The sequence below is a fragment of the Haliotis asinina genome, chromosome 10 (assembly GCF_037392515.1).
Source record: "Haliotis asinina isolate JCU_RB_2024 chromosome 10, JCU_Hal_asi_v2, whole genome shotgun sequence".
NCBI lineage: Eukaryota > Metazoa > Mollusca > Gastropoda > Lepetellida > Haliotidae > Haliotis > Haliotis asinina.
The window spans coordinates 35,391,322-35,412,626 of record NC_090289.1 but is presented as its reverse complement, the minus strand read 5'-3'; the positions used below and the strand labels follow the sequence as shown (position 1 = coordinate 35,412,626).

General features: G+C 39.5%; 1 protein-coding gene across 4 annotated transcripts in view; it reads left to right on the top strand.

The window, feature by feature from the left end:
* The window catches only part of LOC137298049 (serine/threonine-protein kinase ULK4-like), a 63,900-nt gene extending 48,713 nt beyond the window's left edge, over nucleotides 1-15,187 (top strand). For all 4 annotated transcript variants that reach the window (XM_067830095.1, XM_067830093.1, XM_067830094.1 and 1 more), the window contains 5 exons: nucleotides 9,277-9,384; nucleotides 9,907-10,014; nucleotides 10,351-10,425; nucleotides 11,075-11,163; nucleotides 11,938-15,187. In XM_067830095.1, coding sequence (XP_067686196.1) covers nucleotides 9,277-9,384; nucleotides 9,907-10,014; nucleotides 10,351-10,425; nucleotides 11,075-11,163; nucleotides 11,938-12,007 — 450 coding nt within the window. In that variant the 3' untranslated portion in view covers nucleotides 12,008-15,187. The remainder of the gene's footprint in view (nucleotides 1-9,276; nucleotides 9,385-9,906; nucleotides 10,015-10,350; nucleotides 10,426-11,074; nucleotides 11,164-11,937) is intronic.
* Nucleotides 15,188-21,305: the final 6,118 nt, after the last annotated feature.

The window sequence follows — 21,305 nt, the reverse complement described above, 5'->3', positions numbered from 1 at the left end:
CTCTCAGAACTTGCGTCTGTCATTCCCTGTCAATGGTAGTGATGGCTGGCATGCTGCCGTTGTCCAAAGCTCTCTCGTGTAACACAAATGCAAGATGAGTTTGAGACCTGGAAGTTCCTCTAAGTTCCCTGATACCTGGTAATCAAACACTGGGGATGTGTAGTTGTCATGGTTATTGTACTTTTTAGGAAAAAAGAATGTTTTACTGGTACCAGTGTTATACAATATGCAGAACATCAGCAAATGTTATATTTGCAGATTGATGAATAATTTCTGCTTAAGGATCACACATGGGTTGAGTTCTTTATATGTGGAGATGCTCTCATTATACCATGGTGATAACCCATTATCTCAACACCTCCCTCATAATACGATTAGGATCACCATTATCTCAACTGTTCACAGACTGGTTGAGTCTTTAAAATTGGTGGGTTGAGTTCTCATTAATTCCATCAAGATCCCCCCCCAAAATTTCTAAAAATGTAAAATGTCCAATGAAAGAAGTTAGCAGCAAGCAGGATAAGTACATTGTTGTCATTGTCTTTTTATCCTTTCTATTTAGAGTTTCTTCCGAGATACTGTGATTGTGTTGATACTAATTCTTGCTTATTTGAAAATATTCTGACTCCATTCCACCTTCAATCCTCTCTAACTGGGAGTTACGTTTGAGCTACCCTCTAAGAAAACTGTCATGTTTGATAACGAATGCTTAAAAGATTACATATTTTATTAATCAATATACAATGAAGAAGAATAAAGAAGTAAAAGATAGTGTGACTCATATTTTCTTTAAATATGAAGTTATGAAGAAGAGTTGTGATAAAATAAATTTTCACCAAATTTTTAACTTGAAACTGAATGTTCAGTTTTTATCATCATTTCCCTCCTCCTCATGGCCATTTTTTTATTTTATAATTTTTTATTTTTTAAAATTTTTTTTGTTTTGTCCCACTAAGGACCTTGGGAAATTCATTATTGATTACAGGTCAGTCACAGGGTGACATGTAGTAATGGTATGTTGTATTTTCATGTAGTATCTGCTTGTGGTTTTAAAATTGTATATAAATAACTTAATAAAACTTAAAACAGCGATGTCATCACAATATTCCAAGCAAAATGGTATCACCAAACGACTAATAGATGCAGGCATTAAATGCTGTCATTTGGTAAATGAGAAGAAAAAGGAAAACTGTTACGGTTAAGAATTTACCGTGACAACAATGTAAGAAATCCCCTTGTGAACCAGCAAACAAGAACAAAGACAAGTTTAAAATATTCAGATATTATTATTATGCAACGAGAGATAGGTATACAAGGTCACAAGTCAATATAACAATGCAGATTTCAGGTACAATTCAAGAGAGACAAAATCTAAGTCAATGGGTCACAAAATACAATATAGCAAACTCACCAAAGTCTTGGTGTGAGAGAGAATCAACTATGGCAGAATGTCAACACAGCGATCGGTGCGACAGCAGATAATGTAGGTCTGGCATTGACGGGTAAGTGTGGCAGTAACTCCAGCAAATATGAACGAGTGTGGGTGTGACTGTCACCCTCTGCACGGCAACCAGCCTTTATATATATTTACTAAGTCATTTCCCAAAAGTTCGGGCACAAACGAACATCGTCAACACTGTAGAATGCCCTAGAATAAGTCTCCCAGAAGTAAACACATAGAAAACTAGGAGCAGATAAATTCCGGAAAACCAGAATGCTAAAAGTGTTGACCAGCTATTAAAACGAAATGTGACCCATCATATATGATATTCAAAACACTAAATGTTGTGACCCAATAATAATCATTACTTAACTAATAACAAAAAAAATATACAGAAAATACATACTCGTAACAAAACCCAAATCTGTTTGAGTTGGGCAGTGGATATGCTGGTTCGTATCAATCAATAGACAGTAAAGACAACAGTAGTTACACAATCTGAGTCGTCTGCTACAGTCTTAATACTCTTACCTGTTATTGCTCAACTGCCGCTCTCCCTCATCTGTGCGGTGATCATGGACATTGGAGTCTACAGAATGTCTGTCTTCAAACAATTCTTGTGGCTGACATTCCAAAGACATTCTTGCAACAAATACTAATTGACAAAATATCCTGTGTCAGCTTTGGCAGCAGTCTTGCTATTTTCGAAACGTTCATAACCCTGCAAACTTCTTAAGCCCATTCTTAACACATTATCTACAAAGTAAGTTAAGAATTCTTTGGGCTGGGAATGTTTCTAGAATAAGGGCCAAGATCTTGACTTCTCTTGACAAATGAGTAAGCATATATTTTTCAAACATTATCAATTGTTATCATGGCTGTTTACAGGTTTCAAATACCAAATGTCAAAATACTTAAAATGCGAGGATTGATAACTGTATTTACGTTGTAATTACATTAGTTCATTTTCACCACACTTTGGGACCCTCGTTGAAATGCTGCTCACAGTTTGACAACCTGTCAAATGCATGTGCTCTCCCTTTTGCTATGTGGAGTAAACCTAAAAACTGTAAGGCAATCAACTTCAATTCCCTGCTCCCTACTCACAAAGTATGTCGTGTTTGAATTTTATTCTTAGAAAATGAATAAGCAGTTCTCTTTTTGTTTTGTCCCACTAAGGACCTTGGGAAATTCATATTTATTGATTACAGGTCAGTCACAGGGTGACATGTAGTAATGGTATGTTGTATTTTCATTCAAAACACTAAATGTTGTGACCCAGTAGTATCTGCTTGTGGTTTTAAAATTGTATATAAATAACTTAATAAAACTTAAAACAGCGATGTCATCACAATATTCCAAGCAAAATGGTATCACCAAACGACTAATAGATGCAGGCATTAAATGCTGTCATTTGGTAAATGAGAAGAAAAAGGAAAACTGTTACGGTTAAGAATTTACTGTGACAACAATGTAAGAAATCCCCTTGTGAACCAGCAAACAAGAACAAAGACAAGTTTAAAATATTCAGATATTATTATTATGCAACAAGAGCAAGGTATACAAGGTCACAAGTCAATATAACAATGCAGATTTCAGGTACAATTCAAGAGAGACAAAATCTAAGTCAATGGGTCACAAAATACAATATAGCAAACTCACCAAAGTCTTGGTGTGAGAGAGAATCAACTATGGCAGAATGTCAACACAGCGATCGGTGCGACAGCAGATAATGTAGGTCTGGCATTGACGGGTAAGCGTGGCAGTAACTCCAGCAAATATGAACGAGTGTGAGTGTGACTGTCACCCTCTGCACGGCAACCAGCCTTATATATTTACTAAGTCATTTCCCAAAAGTTCGGGCACAAACGAACATCGTCAACACTGTAGAATGCCCTAGAATAAGTCTCCCAGAAGTAAACTCATAGAAAACTAGGAGCAGATAAATTCCGGAAAACCAGAATGCTAAAAGTGTTGACCAGCTATTAAAATGAAATGTGACCCATCATATATGATATTCAAAACACTAAATGTTGTGACCCAATAATAATCATTACTTAACTAATAACAAAAAAATATACAGAAAATACATACTCGTAACAAAACCCAAATCTGTTTGAGTTGGGCAGTGGATATGCTGGTTCGTATCAATCAATAGACAGTAAAGACAAGAGGAGTTACACAATCTGAGTCGTCTGCTACAGTCTTAATACTCTTACCTGTTATTGCTCGACTGCCGCTCTCCCTCATCTGTGCGGTGATCATGGACATTGGAGTCTACAGAATGTCTGTCTTCAAACAATTCTTGTGGCTGACATTCCAAAGACATTCTTGCAACAAATACTAATTGACAAAATATCCTGTGTCAGCTTTGGCAGCAGTCTTGCTATTTTCGAAACGTTCATAACCCTGCAAACTTCTTAAGCCCATTCTTAACACATTATCTACAAAGTAAGTTAAGAATTCTTTGGGCTGGGAATGTTTCTAGAATAAGGGCCAAGATCTTGACTTCTCTTGACAAATGAGTAAGCATATATTTTTCAAACATTATCAATTGTTATCATGGCTGTTTACAGGTTTCAAATACCAAATGTCAAAATACTTAAAATGCGAGGATTGATAACTGTATTTACGTTGTAATTACATTAGTTCATTTTCACCACACTTTGGGACCCTCGTTGAAATGCTGCTCACAGTCTGACAACCTGTCAAATGCATGTGCTCTCCCTTTTGCTATGTAGAGTAAACCTAAAAACTGTAAGGCAATCAACTTCAATTCCCTGCTCCCTACTCACAAAGTATGTCGTGTTTGAATTTTATTCTTAGAAAATGAATAAGCAGTTCTCTTTTTGTTTTGTCCCACTAAGGACCTTGGGAAATTCATATTTATTGATTACAGGTCAGTCACAGGGTGACATGTAGTAATGGTATGTTGTATTTTCATTCAAAACACTAAATGTTGTGACCCAATAGTATCTGCTTGTGGTTTTAAAATTGTATATAAATAACTTAATAAAACTTAAAACAGCGATGTCATCACAATATTCCAAGCAAAATGGTATCACCAAACGACTAATAGATGCAGGCATTAAATGCTGTCATTTGGTAAATGAGAAGAAAAAGGAAAACTGTTACGGTTAAGAATTTACTGTGACAACAATGTAAGAAATCCCCTTGTGAACCAGCAAACAAGAACAAAGACAAGTTTAAAATATTCAGATATTATTATTATGCAACAAGAGCAAGGTATACAAGGTCACAAGTCAATATAACAATGCAGATTTCAGGTACAATTCAAGAGAGACAAAATCTAAGTCAATGGGTCACAAAATACAATATAGCAAACTCACCAAAGTCTTGGTGTGAGAGAGAATCAACTATGGCAGAATGTCAACACAGCGATCGGTGCGACAGCAGATAATGTAGGTCTGGCGTTGACGGGTAAGCGTGGCAGTAACTCCAGCAAATATGAACGAGTGTGAGTGTGACTGTCACCCTCTGCACGGCAACCAGCCTTATATATTTACTAAGTCATTTCCCAAAAGTTCGGGCACAAACGAACATCGTCAACACTGTAGAATGCCCTAGAATAAGTCTCCCAGAAGTAAACTCATAGAAAACTAGGAGCAGATAAATTCCGGAAAACCAGAATGCTAAAAGTGTTGACCAGCTATTAAAATGAAATGTGACCCATCATATATGATATTCAAAACACTAAATGTTGTGACCCAATAATAATCATTACTTAACTAATAACAAAAAAATATACAGAAAATACATACTCGTAACAAAACCCAAACCTGTTTGGGTTGGGCAGTGGATATGCTGGTTCGTATCAATCAATAGACAGTAAAGACAAGAGGAGTTACACAATCTGAGTCGTCTGCTACAGTCTTAATACTCTTACCTGTTATTGCTCGACTGCCGCTCTCACATCTGTGCAGTGATCATGGACATTGGACATGTAGAATGTCTGTCTTCAAACAATTCTTGTGGCTGACATTCCAAAGACATTCTTGCAACAAATACTAATTGACAAAATATCCTGTGTCAGCTTTGGCAGCAGTCTTGCTATTTTCGAAACATTCATAACCCTGCAAACTTCTTAAGCCCATTCTTAACACATTATCTACAAAGTAAGTTAAGAATTCTTTGGGCTGGGAATGTTTCTAGAATAAGGGCCAAGATCTTGGCTTCTCTTGACAAATGAGTAAGCATATATTTTTCAAACATTATCAATTATTATCATGGCTGTTTACAGGTTTCTAATACCAAATGTCAAAATACTTAAAATGCGAGTATTGATAACTGTGTTTATGCTGTAATTACATTAGTTCATTTTCACCACTCCTTAGGACTCTTGTTGAAATGCTGCTCACAGTCTGACAACCTGTCAAATGCATGTGCTCTCCCTTTTGCTATGTAGAGTAAACCTAAAAACTGTAAGGCAATCAACTTCAATTCCCTGCTCCCTACTCACAAAGTATGTCGTGTTTGAATTTTATTCTTAGAAAATGAATAAGCAGTTCACTTTTCCAACTTAAGACTGACAAAGTTTTGTGGAACAAGACGACACGTCCTTCAATCGAAAGTCAAAATGTGAAAGATGCCTTGCGTCATGTACTTAATAATCTAGCAAATACTGAATGTTAAATAGAAAGATTTTCATGCACAAGGGAATGTTTGGAAACTCACATGTCATACAGTCACCCATCAAGTGTGCTATAGAAGTATGGTCTGTCCTTTGGTGCTCCCTCCTGGAGTAACATGCCACAAGCAATCGTGAGACTGATAATAGCTCATAAACCCTTCTGTCTCTGCTCTTGTCAACTTAAATCTTCTTTGAGTGAAACGGCGTGGCCATTTTGTTTTAATGAATTTCACGAGAAACCTCACTAAAGTCACAGGTAGATAATTAAATCAAAAACAGTGTTTACATACTCTGAGAGTCCCACTTGGATGTGTCTATATACCTACACTGGGTACAAGAGTGTTGTAATGACTTCACAAAGACGTTTGAAGTGTCCTGAACCCTTTATCCATCACTATATGCACCCGTTGATGCTCACATTGTATCTAAGGGCGGTGAAAGACTAATATGCTCCAAACGCAGAAAAAACATGTCGTACAAACCCAGCGCCATGTGCTTTGGCCAGGAAGTCCACAAGGGCAGACAACCTGCATCATAGGCTGTCTTGGACATGGTAAAAAGACTGAAGCACTCATAAAATAACACTTCAATGATGAAAGTACAAATCTCATCTCATGACGCTAAACATGTAAAGTTAAAAACAGTAAACGTCACACCTTGTGACACCACAAGTGTGACATTCATACAATAAATAATAATGATGATATCTTTTTGTGGCAACATTACTTCATACTCAACATTACAATAAAACTTACCAATCAACTCATGCTGTCACATATACATACATACAGATATTTTATGCTGATTAAAAGGTATGTTGGCTGTTTGATATAACATATTAATATTGTTACGGTTAAAAACTGCCTTGAGAAAAGGTGTGGGAAATCCCCACAGAACCGGCAAAAGATGTAACACTGAGAAGTTTTATATTTTCAATAATTCTTTATGTTGAGCAAAACAAAGGCAAAAATATACAGATTCACAAGAGAGGTTTCATATACAATACAACTGAGTCAATTCTAAAGTAATGGGTCACAATATAATGTCAGCTCACCGAAGTCTTGATGTGAGAGTGAGAAACAGTTATGCAGAATGTAACACAGCGAGCTGTCAGGCAGCGGTTATTGAGCTCAAGCGTTGATGGAGAGGCAGAGTTATGTACTCCAGGCAACTAGGCTTTATATATACACATAGTGAAAATTTCCTGAAAGTTCAAGCTCATACGACCATCGCCATCACCGTAGAATGCTCTTGGCCAGCCTTGTTTTTATTTCCAAACATCAAAGGGAGGTAACTCTAGAGAACTACCTTCAAGGCCTGCCGATAAAATACTAATGCCACTGAACATTTATGATACGAAATGTGACCAATAACAATTATCATTCAAAACACTAAACGTTATGACCCAATAATAAGTATTACTTAATCAACAACGCAAATACAGAAAATACACGCTTGTAACAATATTTACAGTACTTTATATCATTTATAACATGTTTAATGGATTGGTTAGAATTCGGTTTGGGTAACTGTGATGTAAATGTCAGATCTGAGTTAGGTTGAGAAGCTTCTCTAGTTCAGAGTTGCAAGTAATGTGATCAGAACACTGTAAATGCTATGGAGGAAAGCTATTGTTATACAAATGTATAACTTACAGGAAGCTAGAGGCTGTTGTATTAAGAGCTGGATTGTTGAGGCAGGAATGAAGTAACCGTTTCACCTTAAATAGAACCATTGCCTTCATAATTTATCCAAGTACATACAGGGTGTGCTTGATCTCCAAACATTTTGGACTGGAGAACAACACAGGGATTAAGTGGCAGGTGGTTCTTAACATTGCAAAAGGGGTGACAGGATTCCCAATGTAAGCTTATTATGGTTTATCACCCAAAACAGTACAAATTGAACCAGACATAACAAATGAGAAATGTATTTTATTTTCATATATTTTTGCATGACATAAGAAATGCATTTAATTTTCATATAGCTGCCCTTTCACATATAGCAACACTGTTGCAGCATGCTTTGTTTACACTATTATATGATTTACAATAAATGACATTTCAATCGTCAGCAAACTGGATTGCTGTTTTGCGACCTTCTCGCCGATGGCGTTTCATTCCGTCAAGGGCATCTTCCAAGTTGCATTACTTTCGCTTTCAGGGACGTACAACACCACCATGTTGAAGTTGAAGGATTGTTGCTTCAATGTAGCTTTGCTCAGTCTTGAAAAATGATGTTGAGGTTGGGATGAGGCGATGCCATGATCTTTGTCAACTTAACATGGTTGGTGGTTCGAGGGGCAGTGGTGTCATGATGTTTCTATGTTTAGCAAGAGAGGGTGCCATGATAGCATTTGTGACTAATAGAATTCCACTGCCCAAATATATATCATGACTGACAGTGATTGGTGAACTGGATATGATTGGTGAACATGATAAGGGAATGTATGTGACACCGATAAGGGAATTTAGTATTATAGCAACAGTGAGATATAGCTCACTGAGCCAATTTAACCAGCACGATGCTTTAGTTCATCTCATGAACGGACTCGTTTGGCTGACTTCCCTAAAACTGATTGCCCCAACTGGTCCTCTTATTGTTCTCAGTCTAACTGAATTTGTTTTAAGAAATGTTGATCATTGCGCCAAATTGTTTATGCAATAGGATAGCGTCTCGCCATCATGTATGACGATGGACTTTGCGCTATGCATTTTGCCTTTTTGTTGTAGGAGACATGGGGACATTAATGGCCAAACATGTTCTGGTTCTTTCTACTTTATGCTGAGGGATGAAATACAATTGAAGGCCAAATGGTTTTAAGAGAGAATATTTTTTCTGATATAAATATAACAGCTCATGCAACAAAACCATATTTCATGCTTTCTCATCACTCTAACAGATCAGAATATTACAACATAAGTTGTTTCAAGTCCAGAGCCAATTTGTCTTGTTCCCACAATAAGTTTGTTTCTCTGCCATAGGTTCACAATCCCTGTCCAGAATGACAGAACTGCTACCACAGAGTTGGTAAAGAGTCATCCTATAAGCCACGCTATAGCATGCTGACTGGCTTGATGGCATTGTTTTGTTTCCAGTGTGAAGATATGATGAAGATATTCTTCACATTGCTGGAGATGAAGACAAACATTGCAGTTTTGTAAATGTTTGTTTTTATCTTCAGGCCAAGAAGAGTGGAGCGGAAGGATCTGCCATGGATGCTGAGGCGGCAGAACAGTTGCTGCTGAGGAACAAACCACTGACGGAACTGACGAGTCTCCTCACACAGCTGGTGAGTGGTGGATGTGGGCTGTAATACTGTGTTTGTTTCAGCTGTGTGTTACAATTCACAGATTGTTTCAGCTGTGTGTTATGATGGTGTGATTGTTCCAGTTGTGTATTATATTATGATTCAGTTATTGTTCGAACTGTGTGATTCAGCTGTGTTATGAGTCAGTCATCGTTCCAGGTGTGTGTTATTATTCAGTTATTGTTTCAACTGTGTGTTACGATTCAGTGATCGTTCCAGCTGTTGTAATTCAGTAATTGTTCCAGCTGTGTGTTACAGTTCAGTGATTGTTCCAGGTGTGTGTTATAATTTAGTGATTGTTTCAGCTACGTTATGATGCTTTAATTGTTTCAGCCATGTTATGATGCAGTGATTGTTCCAGCTGTGTGTTATGATGATGTGTTTGTTCAGCTGTTTTGTGATTCTGTAATTGTTTCAGCTGTGTTATGATGCTGTAATTGTTCCAGCTGTGTGTAATGATGTTATGATTGTTCCAACTAAGTTACATTACTGTTACTGTTTCAGCTGTGTTACGAGGATATGGACATCAAGGACCTTTCCATCAAGTGCTTATCTCTCATCATTCAACTATTTGGTGGAGACTATCGGGATGCTCTGTCACCAGAAAATATGGTGAGATACTTACGGGGAACACATCTCCGGATGTGACTTTAATACATTCACTTCCACTCAGTCCAGTTCATTCCTCCAGGTGATATTGCTATAGGCAGTATTAAATTATTCAATCTGTTTTATGGGGAAAATCACCTTATGCCTCAACCATTTGTGACCAGGAACACATAATCTCAGAAAATACGTTGACACCACAGTCATGTTAGGATAGGATGCCCCTCTTTACAGGTGTATCACAAAATATACTCATTCAAAAGGTCAATTCTTAAGCTCAGAGCATTAACATGCACACTTAACAATCAAAGGTATACGTTACATATGCATCTTGTTTTACAGGAATGTTACAGCCAGGCTCTGAAGAAAGCAGACGCAAAGAAGCAGAAGATCCTGCTTCGTATCATCAAAAGACTGGTAGGTCATTACCAGATAACTGTTCCCTGAATCCCATGTTTGTGAAAACTGTCTAAAATTATCTTGCCAATAGGTTTTTGCCATTGGAAAAGAATACAAACGAATTCATAGGAAATATCGTTTACTGTTTCCGGTTCCTTTCATTGACATGCGAGCAGTATGTGACATTTTGCTTCATAACAGGGGACTGCCACCATATAACTGAAACTAAACTCACTCTCTCACTCATAACGGGATATGAGGGATCTAATCTCCAGATGTTTGTTGTTTTCTTAATGGTAGGGTATACATTTTGTATTACCCTGCTGATAAATATATGTCCCTCGCAGGGGTTACAAAGAATTTGGGGACAGTTAGGTAGCCTAGTGGTTGAAGTCTTCACTTCACGAGTGCCCAGGTTCAGTTCCCCACATTTGCACATTGTGTGGAACCTATTTCTAGTGTCCCTGTGGTGAAAAACCCAACACACTCACAACCAAGGATTTTATGAAGATCTCATAATCCAGTAAGACCTTGACATTCCGACATGGAGGAAAGGTAAAGAAGACTACAGCACTCTGGCAGTATTGAAATCCCGTATCTTGATAATGTTGATGTATAAAGTATGGAATGCAGGCGAATATGGTCTAGACTGGGGTAAATGTTGCAGGTTGTGACTGAGAAGCAGCATGCTGAGTCTGTCCGAGACCACGGTGAGATTCTGGTGGAAACGATCCGCTCTCTAGCTCACACAGCCAGGTCAGTGGTCAAGAACATGTTGGGAATATATGGATTACTGTCATTGAATAACAGGGAAGTGCACTCACTTGTCCTGCTTGAAACCTAGTTGATTTTACAAAGTATTGAAACCCATTGTGTTTGTACATATCCCATGATTATCTGCTTAGAATTGGTCAGCGACCCATGGTTGTAGAAGGCGACTAACAGGGTCGGGTGGTCAGACTCACTGACAAAGCAGATATGTTCACTCAAAATTAGCTTTTGCCTATGAAAAGTAGACATTTATATGATGCTATCAGCTTTTGATTGGACATTGTTCCGTATCATTACCAAGTTTTGCAAATATTTTAGGTCAGTCAGTGTCGAAGAAACAGCCTTAGTAAACTGATTCTAACAAATGATATAGAAGTTTTAATGTTTTGTTGGAGGATATTACTGTAAAGAAGTTTCTATCATATTGGTGCTGCTAGCATCATGAATGTTTCTTCAAGGATGGGGGGGTGGAGTGGGGGTGCTAGTGGTTAAAGCATTTACTTGTCATGCTGAAGACGAGTTCATTTCACCACATTGATACAATGTAGGAAGACCCTTCCTGGTGTCCTCTGCTGTTATATTGCTGGAATATTGCTAAAAGTGGCATAAAACCCAACTCTCACTGGTACACTATAAGTGTAGGAATTACAATCTTCATAATTCTAACATTCCTTTGAGCTTGTGAACCAAGAACTACAGGAGGACATCTAAGCCTGTTAGTATCCTGTAAATTTCAACCATATGACTCATCTGTTTCAGCTCCCACGCTGACATGGCACTGTCCACAGTTGCAGCAGAGATCCTGAAAGCCACTGGTCATCTCTCATGAAGATTCCACGTCCTTGATTGAATGAACCACTTGCACAATGCTCGAGATCCGTGACACTTCATATTGTGGCCACCAAGTTATCACACCAGTAGCTTCTCTTCGGTAACTACATCATTATGAAGAGGATTACAGGATGTTGGACATCTTCACATGTCAGATTCTGCCTGGAGACAGGTGTATACAGTATATGCAAATCTATCTGGTCATGATTGTGTGGAGACTCCTGGGAAACATACGTTTAAACTGAGATTATAGGTACAGTTGGTAGTCACATTCTATATCTTAGTGACTCATATGACCATCAGACTCATTTGTGCATGTGTGTATCCTTCCTTGTATCATGCTTCAGTTTGCTATGAGTTTTGAAGCACTGCCATTCGTTGAGAGCATCATTCACCGTTCTGTAAGGTAGCCTGTTTTCCTGACCCTTGACCTGTGATCTGGAAGCTCCTGTACTTCGTCGTGGGCATCAGTCACGGTGTGCTGCCAGTGGTTGTAGAATTTTGGGTGAGCTAATGCCCAGTATGTAAATGATACAGACTGCATTTTCTGTCAGACAATATATTTACGAGCAAAGGGTGCTATGACTGTGCATGTTAGTTGTTAACATTGTATTCCTTTAATATTGCAAGCCATGAAACAAGTTTCATCTGCTGTCATGGAAACAAATGGTAGTTCATGAATATGCAGGTGAAAGGAGATATAGAGCCTGTAGCTCTCCGGGACTACAGTCCCGTGAAAGTCCAGAATAGAACAGGCCTTCAGCAACCCATGCTTGCCATAAGAGGCGACTGAGCTTGTCGTTAGAGACGACTAACAGGATTGGATGGCTAAGCACACTGACTTGGTTGGCATATGTCATCGGTTCCCAGTTGCACAGAAAGATGTTCATGCTGTTGATCACTTGATTGTCTGGTGAAGACTCGTTTATTTACAGATAGCTGGAATATTCTTGGGTGTGACATAGAACTAAACTCACTCCCTCACTCACTCATGCTGTTGGGCAGTGGATAGTCTTGTCTGGTACTACATTGGTTCACAGGTCCATTTGCACACTCCAACTCTCAATAAGTGAGACAGGGCCTGCTTATTTCCAGTGACAAGGGTATATGCAAAGGAAGCAGTTCTGGTTCCAACTTGCGTGATTGCGAAGTATGACTTTACTACACAGGACCAAGTGTAGAACCATTCTTGGCTGTCACAGGTGTTGACAGTCAAAATAGTTGGCTGATTTTGGGGGGGTTCATCAGAAATTTTTATTCCTGCAAGTATTATCGGCTCCTTACTGTCAACTGACAACCATGAGACCATTAGGAAAGATATGAAGCATTGTTGTCATCGGATGAACTTACATCTTGCAAAGTGCTGGGACCTCCTTACAGGCAATATAGGTTGGATCCATAAGTGGAATGTTTCTAGCAAAACTCAAAAAGACTGCAACTTCGATTTAAAGTATTTCTGTTGTGTTATTTGGCATTTATCATCATGATGCTCGTGAACACACTTGTTAAGTTTACTTACCATTCATATGAAATGATTGAAATAATTATTTCAACATATTTAATACTTTTTATGTGCGAGTTGACACACAGTTGCTTGTAAATTTTATGGATCATAATGCGCATGTGCTGAAAAGCCCAAAGTTTGTTGATGTAAAAATGTTGCAGCTTCATATTTTTTTGTTGCCATTTTTATGGTTTCACTTGCGATGTATGTTTAAGCTATTACCACAGATAAAGAGGGCTTTTCTACGTTTTTCAGCACAGTGGGAAATGTTGCCATTTTTATGGTTTCACTTGCGATATATGTTTAAGCTATTTCCACAGATAAAGAGGGCTTTTCTACGTTTTTCAGCACAGTGGGAATATACAATACTGATCCATCCATTACTCGGGTTAAGCTGTATCTCCAATGGTAACTTGATGTCATGAGTTATATAAACAAGCATGCAGGATTGTTGGAGTACTCAGTATTGCATTTGAATTACACAGTCAAGAGTCATGAATATTGTGATGCTATGTCTTGCATACACCCATTGATCAAAGTATGTGCTTTACACCTCCTTTATCAAATGTATCATATGTATTAATTGCTTTTGGTATTAATTTAATCATCACTGGCTGATGTTGAACCATTGTGCTTTGAATATCTATCCGTCCTTATTTATTTCATATATTGCTGGGTGAAAGTAAAATTGCCAAGATGGCCGCTTTATCACAGTGCAATCAATGAGCTCAAAGAATTGGTGGGAGGATTTCCTGTCAATTTCCTGTGCCCAATACCCTTTGCCGACATTTTCAAAATTTTTAAGGAATTCTAGTTTCTCAGTTATGACACAGGGTGCACTTCCTTTCAAGAGTTAAGGTGTATTTTGAGAGAAATAGTACACCTGCACATACCCTCTTTAATTACACAAACTCAAACCACAAATACATTGACAGGGATGGCAATTTTCTGTGAATCCATGGATATCTGTGAATTTAAATGCAAGTCAGTCGACCCTAGACCCAGTTTGAGGCCTGCGTCTCCCAGCTTTTTTTCGGCTTAAATTACTTTCACCTGTTTCCATCCCTGAGTTGAGCTGTAGCCCCTAATTTCTCAAAACAACGTATACGGTCAGGGCTCTTTGAGTTTCACCGTTAAACTGACCAACTATCGGCAATAATCTTTATATATGATATATAGTCTTTGAACAGCATTTAGAAGTGATACACATAAAGGTGTGAATTTATGGATATCAAAATATAGAAGTTCACAAAATGAAGAAGTTAACGTCTATTGATTTTTGCCTTTAGTAATTATCATGTTGGGGAATGTTTATGGGGCTTTGTGCCATGCCACAAGGCTCTTGTAGCACTACAGCCTCCTTCAGCCCAGTTGTGGTATCAGAATTACGATGTCATAAAGCTATGATCGCTGAATATGTCTCTGGATATTAAGATCTTATTTATGTACTGTCATGCAATGAGTTGTTTGGGTAACTGTCTGTATGTCAGTGTTGTTTTGTTGTCAGTGTTGTTGTATTTAATTGGAGGTTTATTTTCACTGTTTTCATTACTGTATGAATCAGATCTTATATTTTCTTGTGTTTTATAATCAAACATTCCTTGTTTCAACAAAATGTTAGCACCTTTTATATGAATTTTGTTTTATTTATGAACAATAAATACTTGAGATATATGTGTTTGTCTGTTGGATGTCTTGTTGATATGATCTGATCAAGTCAAGTACATGTTATCAGCAGAGAACAATGTTTATGAAGTTGTGTTACATGTATTAAACATGTTGTATGCATAAAGAGGAAAACTGACCATTGCAAATGCTTTGGATTTTTTTTGACGTGTTATAAACCGTGATTGTAGATCATGTTTGGGGAAATATGCATTTATGGCTGTTGATTGATGTCATCATAAAACGGAATGTTGTGAAGGCTGTTGGCTGATTGTATGTCATCATAGAATGGAATGTATTGAAGGTCGTTGACTGATAGTATGTCATCATAGAATGGAATGTTGTGAAGGCTGTTGACTGAGTGTCATCATAGAACAGAATGTTGTGAAGGCTGTTGTTTGATTGTATGTCATCATAGAATGGAATTTACTGGTGCCTGTTGACTCTTTGTCATTGTGGAATTGAATAGACTGATGGCTGTTAGTATATAATACCTTACCATTTGGCCGAGGTAGTTTAGTCTTAAATTAAGAAGTCTTTTGTTTGTGTGTGGTGACAATTACTAATACATTAGTACGTCCACCAAAATGTCTTCAAAATATGCATTTATGGCTTTTGATTGATGTCATAGAACGGAATGTTGTGAAAGCCATTGGCTGATTGTGTGTCATCATAGAATGGAATTTACTGGTGCCTGTTGACTCTTTGTCATTGTGGAATTGAATAGACTGAGGGCTGTTAGTATATAATACCTTACCATTTGGCCGAGGTGGTTTAGTTTTAAATTAAGAAGTCTTTTGTTTTTGTGTGATGAAAATTACTAATACATTAGTACGTCCACCAAAATGTCTTCAAAATTCAGGCAGTAGGTGCTTTCCTACATGCTGAGTGTTTTCTGGCTTGGGAATGTAAGGTTCTTATGAGATCTTTCATCCCATATTCATTCTCAATATGAGTCCTGGTTTGTGAAACTGAACTCAAGTTACACATTAAATGAGAATGTTTCACCTGAAATAAGCCTTAATGTTCTTAATGTCTGAAATCATCTGAATCTATAAAGCATTGTGTCCCAGGTAATATGCATGATAGAACCTGTGTCTTCGCTTCTATTCTTGTTGTATGTAACTTTAGCAGCTATTTTGCATTAGTGGAGGCCTGTTTAGGCAAATCTTACTCATCTGGATGGTTCATGTTGCTGTCCTGCATGTAATGCTCGTCTGCTAGGTCCACGTTGCCTTTCCACATGAACAATACGCATTACCTGTGGTACCAGGGAGGTTACTCTCTCACTCTATTTCGAACATGCAAATGTTTGTCCTCCGTCGGAATAAATTATCACTTGAAACTTTGTCAACAACAAATCACAAATATCTGACCACATAAATAACCGAAAGTACAGAGTGACATTTTCATAAAGTGCATGAAATAGTTCGTGCATAGTTAAACAATAGCAAACCACGTATGGCCATCCATATTCCACATGGTCCTCAGTGCTCTTTCAGATGACCCATATTGCTCTTCCACACAGTCCATAGTGCTCTTCCAGATGACCAATATTGCTCTTCAACACGTTCCATATTGCTCTTCCAGATGACCCATATTGCTCTTCCACATGGTCCATAGTGCTCTTCCAGATGCCCAATATTGTTCTTCCAGATGACCCACATTGCTTTTCCACACAGTCCATACTGCTCTTCCAGATGCCCAATATTGTTCTTCCAGATGGCCCATATTGCTCTTCCACACGGTCCATAGTGCCCTTCCAGATGACCTATATTGCTTTTCCACATGGTGCATATTGCTCTTCCAGATGACCCATATTGCTCTTCCACACAGTCCATAGTGCTCTTCCAGATGCCCAATATTGCTCTTCCAGATGGCCCATATTGCTCTTCCACACAGTCCATAGTGCTCTTCCAGATGCCCAATATTGCTCTTCCACACAGTACATAGTGCTCTTCCAGATGACCAATACTGTTCTTCAAAATGACCATTATTGCTCTTTCAGATGACCCATATTGCTCTTCCACACAGTCCATAGTGCTCTTCCAGATGACCCATATTGCTCTTCCACACGGTCCATAGTGCTCTTCCAGATGCCCAATATTGCTCTTCCACACGGTCCATATTGGTCTTCCAGATGACCCATATTGCTCTTCCACACGTTCCATATTGCTCTTCCAGATGACCCATATTGCTCTTCCACATGGTCCATAGTGCTCTTCCAGATGCCCAATATTGTTCTTCCAGATGGCCCATATTGCTCTTCCACATGGTCCATAGCGCCCTTCCAGATGACCAATATTGCTTTTCCACATGGTCCATATTGCTCTTCCAGATGACCCATATTGCTCTTCCACACAGTCCATAGTGCTCTTCCAGATGACCAATATTGCTCTTCCACACAGTCCATAGTGCTCTTCCAGATGACCAATACTGTTCTTCAAAATGACCATTATTGCTCTTTCAGATGACCCATATTGCTGTTCCACACAGTCCATAGTGCTCTTCCAGATGACCCATATTGCTCTTCCACACAGTCCATTGTGCTCTTCCAGATGCCCAATATTGTTCTTCCAGATGACCCATATTGCTCTTCCACATGGTCCATATTGGTCTTCCAGATGACCCGTATTGCTCTTCCACATAGTCCACAGTGCTCTTCCAGATATCCAAAGGTGTTCGTCAAAATGACCATTATTGCTCTTCCAGATGACCCATATTGCTCTTCCACACGGTCCATAGTGCTCTTCCAGATGAGTCATATTGCTCTTCCACACGAAGCATAGTGCTCTTCCAGATGCCCAATATTGCTCTTCCACACAGTCCATAGTGCTCTTCCAGATGACCAATATTGCTCTTCCAGATGACCCATATTGCTCTTCCACACAGTCCATAGTGCTCTTCCAGATGACCAATACTGTTCTTCAAAATGACCATTATTGCTCTTTCAGATGACCCATATTGCTGTTCCACACAGTCCATAGTGCTCTTCCAGATGCCCAATATTGTTCTTCCAGATGGCCCATATTGCTCTTCCACACGGTCCATAGTGCCCTTCCAGATGACCCATATTGCTTTTCCACATGGTCCATATTGCTCTTCCAGATGACCCATATTCCTCTTCCACACAGTCCATAGTGCTCTTCCAGATGCCCAATATTGCTCTTCCAGATGGCCCATATTGCTCTTCCACACAGTCCACAGTGCTCTTCCAGATGACCCATATTGCTCTTCCACACAGTCCACAGTGCTCTTCCAGATATCCAAAGGTGTTCGTCAAAATGACCATTATTGCTCTTCCAGATGACCCATATTGCTCTTCCACACGGTCCATAGTGCTCTTCCAGATGAGTCATATTGCTCTTCCACACGAACCATAGTGCTCTTCCAGATGCCCAATATTGCTCTTCCACACAGTCCATAGTGCTCTTCCAGATGACCAATATTGCTCTTCCAGATGACCCATATTGCTCTTCCACACGGTCCATAGTGCTCTTCCAGATGCCCAATACTGTTCTTCAAAATGACCATTATTGCTCTTTCAGATGACCCATATTGCTGTTCCACACAGTCCATAGTGCTCTTCCAGATGCCCAATATTGTTCTTCCAGATGGCCCATATTGCTCTTCCACACGGTCCATAGTGCCCTTCCAGATGACCCATATTGCTTTTCCACATGGTCCATATTGCTCTTTCAGATGACCCATATTGCTCTTCCACACAGTCCATAGTGCTCTTCCAGATGACCCATATTGCTCTTCCACACGGTCCATAGTGCTCTTCCAGATGCCCAATATTGCTCTTCCACACGGTCCATATTGGTCTTCCAGATGACCCATATTGCTCTTCCACACGTTCCATATTGCTCTTCCAGATGACCCATATTGCTCTTCCACATGGTCCATAGTGCTCTTCCAGATGCCCAATATTGTTCTTCCAGATGGCCCATATTGCTCTTCCACATGGTCCATAGCGCCCTTCCAGATGACCAATATTGCTTTTCCACATGGTCCATATTGCTCTTCCAGATGACCCATATTGCTCTTCCACACAGTCCATAGTGCTCTTCCAGATGACCAATATTGCTCTTCCACACAGTCCATAGTGCTCTTCCAGATGACCAATACTGTTCTTCAAAATGACCATTATTGCTCTTTCAGATGACCCATATTGCTGTTCCACACAGTCCATAGTGCTCTTCCAGATGACCCATATTGCTCTTCCACACAGTCCATTGTGCTCTTCCAGATGCCCAATATTGTTCTTCCAGATGACCCATATTGCTCTTCCACATGGTCCATATTGGTCTTCCAGATGACCCGTATTGCTCTTCCACATAGTCCACAGTGCTCTTCCAGATATCCAAAGGTGTTCGTCAAAATGACCATTATTGCTCTTTCAGATGACCCATATTGCTCTTCCACACGGTCCATAGTGCTCTTCCAGATGAGTCATATTGCTCTTCCACACGAACCATAGTGCTCTTCCAGATGCCCAATATTGCTCTTCCACACAGTCCATAGTGCTCTTCCAGATGACCAATATTGCTCTTCCAGATGACCCATATTGCTCTTCCACACAGTCCATAGTGCTCTTCCAGATGACCAATACTGTTCTTCAAAATGACCATTATTGCTCTTTCAGATGACCCATATTGCTGTTCCACACAGTCCATAGTGCTCTTCCAGATGCCCAATATTGTTCTTCCAGATGGCCCATATTGCTCTTCCACACGGTCCATAGTGCCCTTCCAGATGACCCATATTGCTTTTCCACATGGTCCATATTGCTCTTCCAGATGACCCATATTGCTCTTCCACACAGTCCATAGTGCTCTTCCAGATGCCCAATATTGCTCTTCCAGATGGCCCATATTGCTCTTCCACACAGTCCACAGTGCTCTTCCAGATGACCCATATTGCTCTTCCACACGGTCCACAGTGCTCTTCCAGATATCCAAAGGTGTTCGTCAAAATGACCATTATTGCTCTTCCAGATGACCCATATTGCTCTTCCACACGGTCCATAGTGCTCTTCCAGATGAGTCATATTGATCTTCAACACGAACCATAGTGCTCTTCCAGATGCCCAATATTGCTCTTCCACACAGTCCATAGTGCTCTTCCAGATGACCAATATTGCTCTTCCAGATGACCCATATTGCTCTTCCACACGGTCCATAGTGCTCTTCCAGATGCCCAATACTGTTCTTCAAAATGACCATTATTGCTCTTTCAGATGACCCATATTGCTGTTCCACACAGTCCATAGTGCTCTTCCAGATGCCCAATATTGTTCTTCCAGATGGCCCATATTGCTCTTCCACACGGTCCATAGTGCCCTTCCAGATGACCCATATTGCTTTTCCACATGGTCCATATTGCTCTTCCAGATGACCCATATTGCTCTTCCACACAGTCCATAGTGCTCTTCCAGATGCCCAATATTGCTCTTCCAGATGGCCCATATTGCTCTTCCACACAGTCCATAGTGCTCTTCCAGATGACCCATATTGCTCTTCCACACGGTCCACAGTGCTCTTCCAGATATCCAAAGGTGTTCGTCAAAATGACCATTATTGCTCTTCCAGATGACCCATATTGCTCTTCCACACAGTCCATAGTGCTCTTCCAGATGCCCAATACTGTTCTTCAAAATGACCATTATTGCTCTTTCAGATGACCCATATTGCTCTTCCACACAGTCCATAGTGCTCTTCCAGATGACCATATTGCTCTTCCTCACAGTCCATATTGCTCTTCCAGATGCCCAATATTGTTCTTCCAGATGACGCATATTGCTCTTCCACATGGTCCATAGTGCTCTTCCAGATATCCAAAGGTGTTCGTCAAAATGACCATTATTGCTCTTTCAGATGCCCAATACTGTTCTTCAAAATGACCATTATTGCTCTTTCAGATGACCCATATTGCTGTTCCACACAGTCCATAGTGCTCTTCCAGATGACCGTATTGCTCTTCCTCACAGTCCATATTGCTCTTCCAGATGCCCAATATTGTTCTTCCAGATGACCCATATTGCTTTTCCACATGGTCCATATTGGTCTTCCAGATGACCCATATTGCTCTTCCACATGGTCCATAGTGCTCTTCCAGATATCCA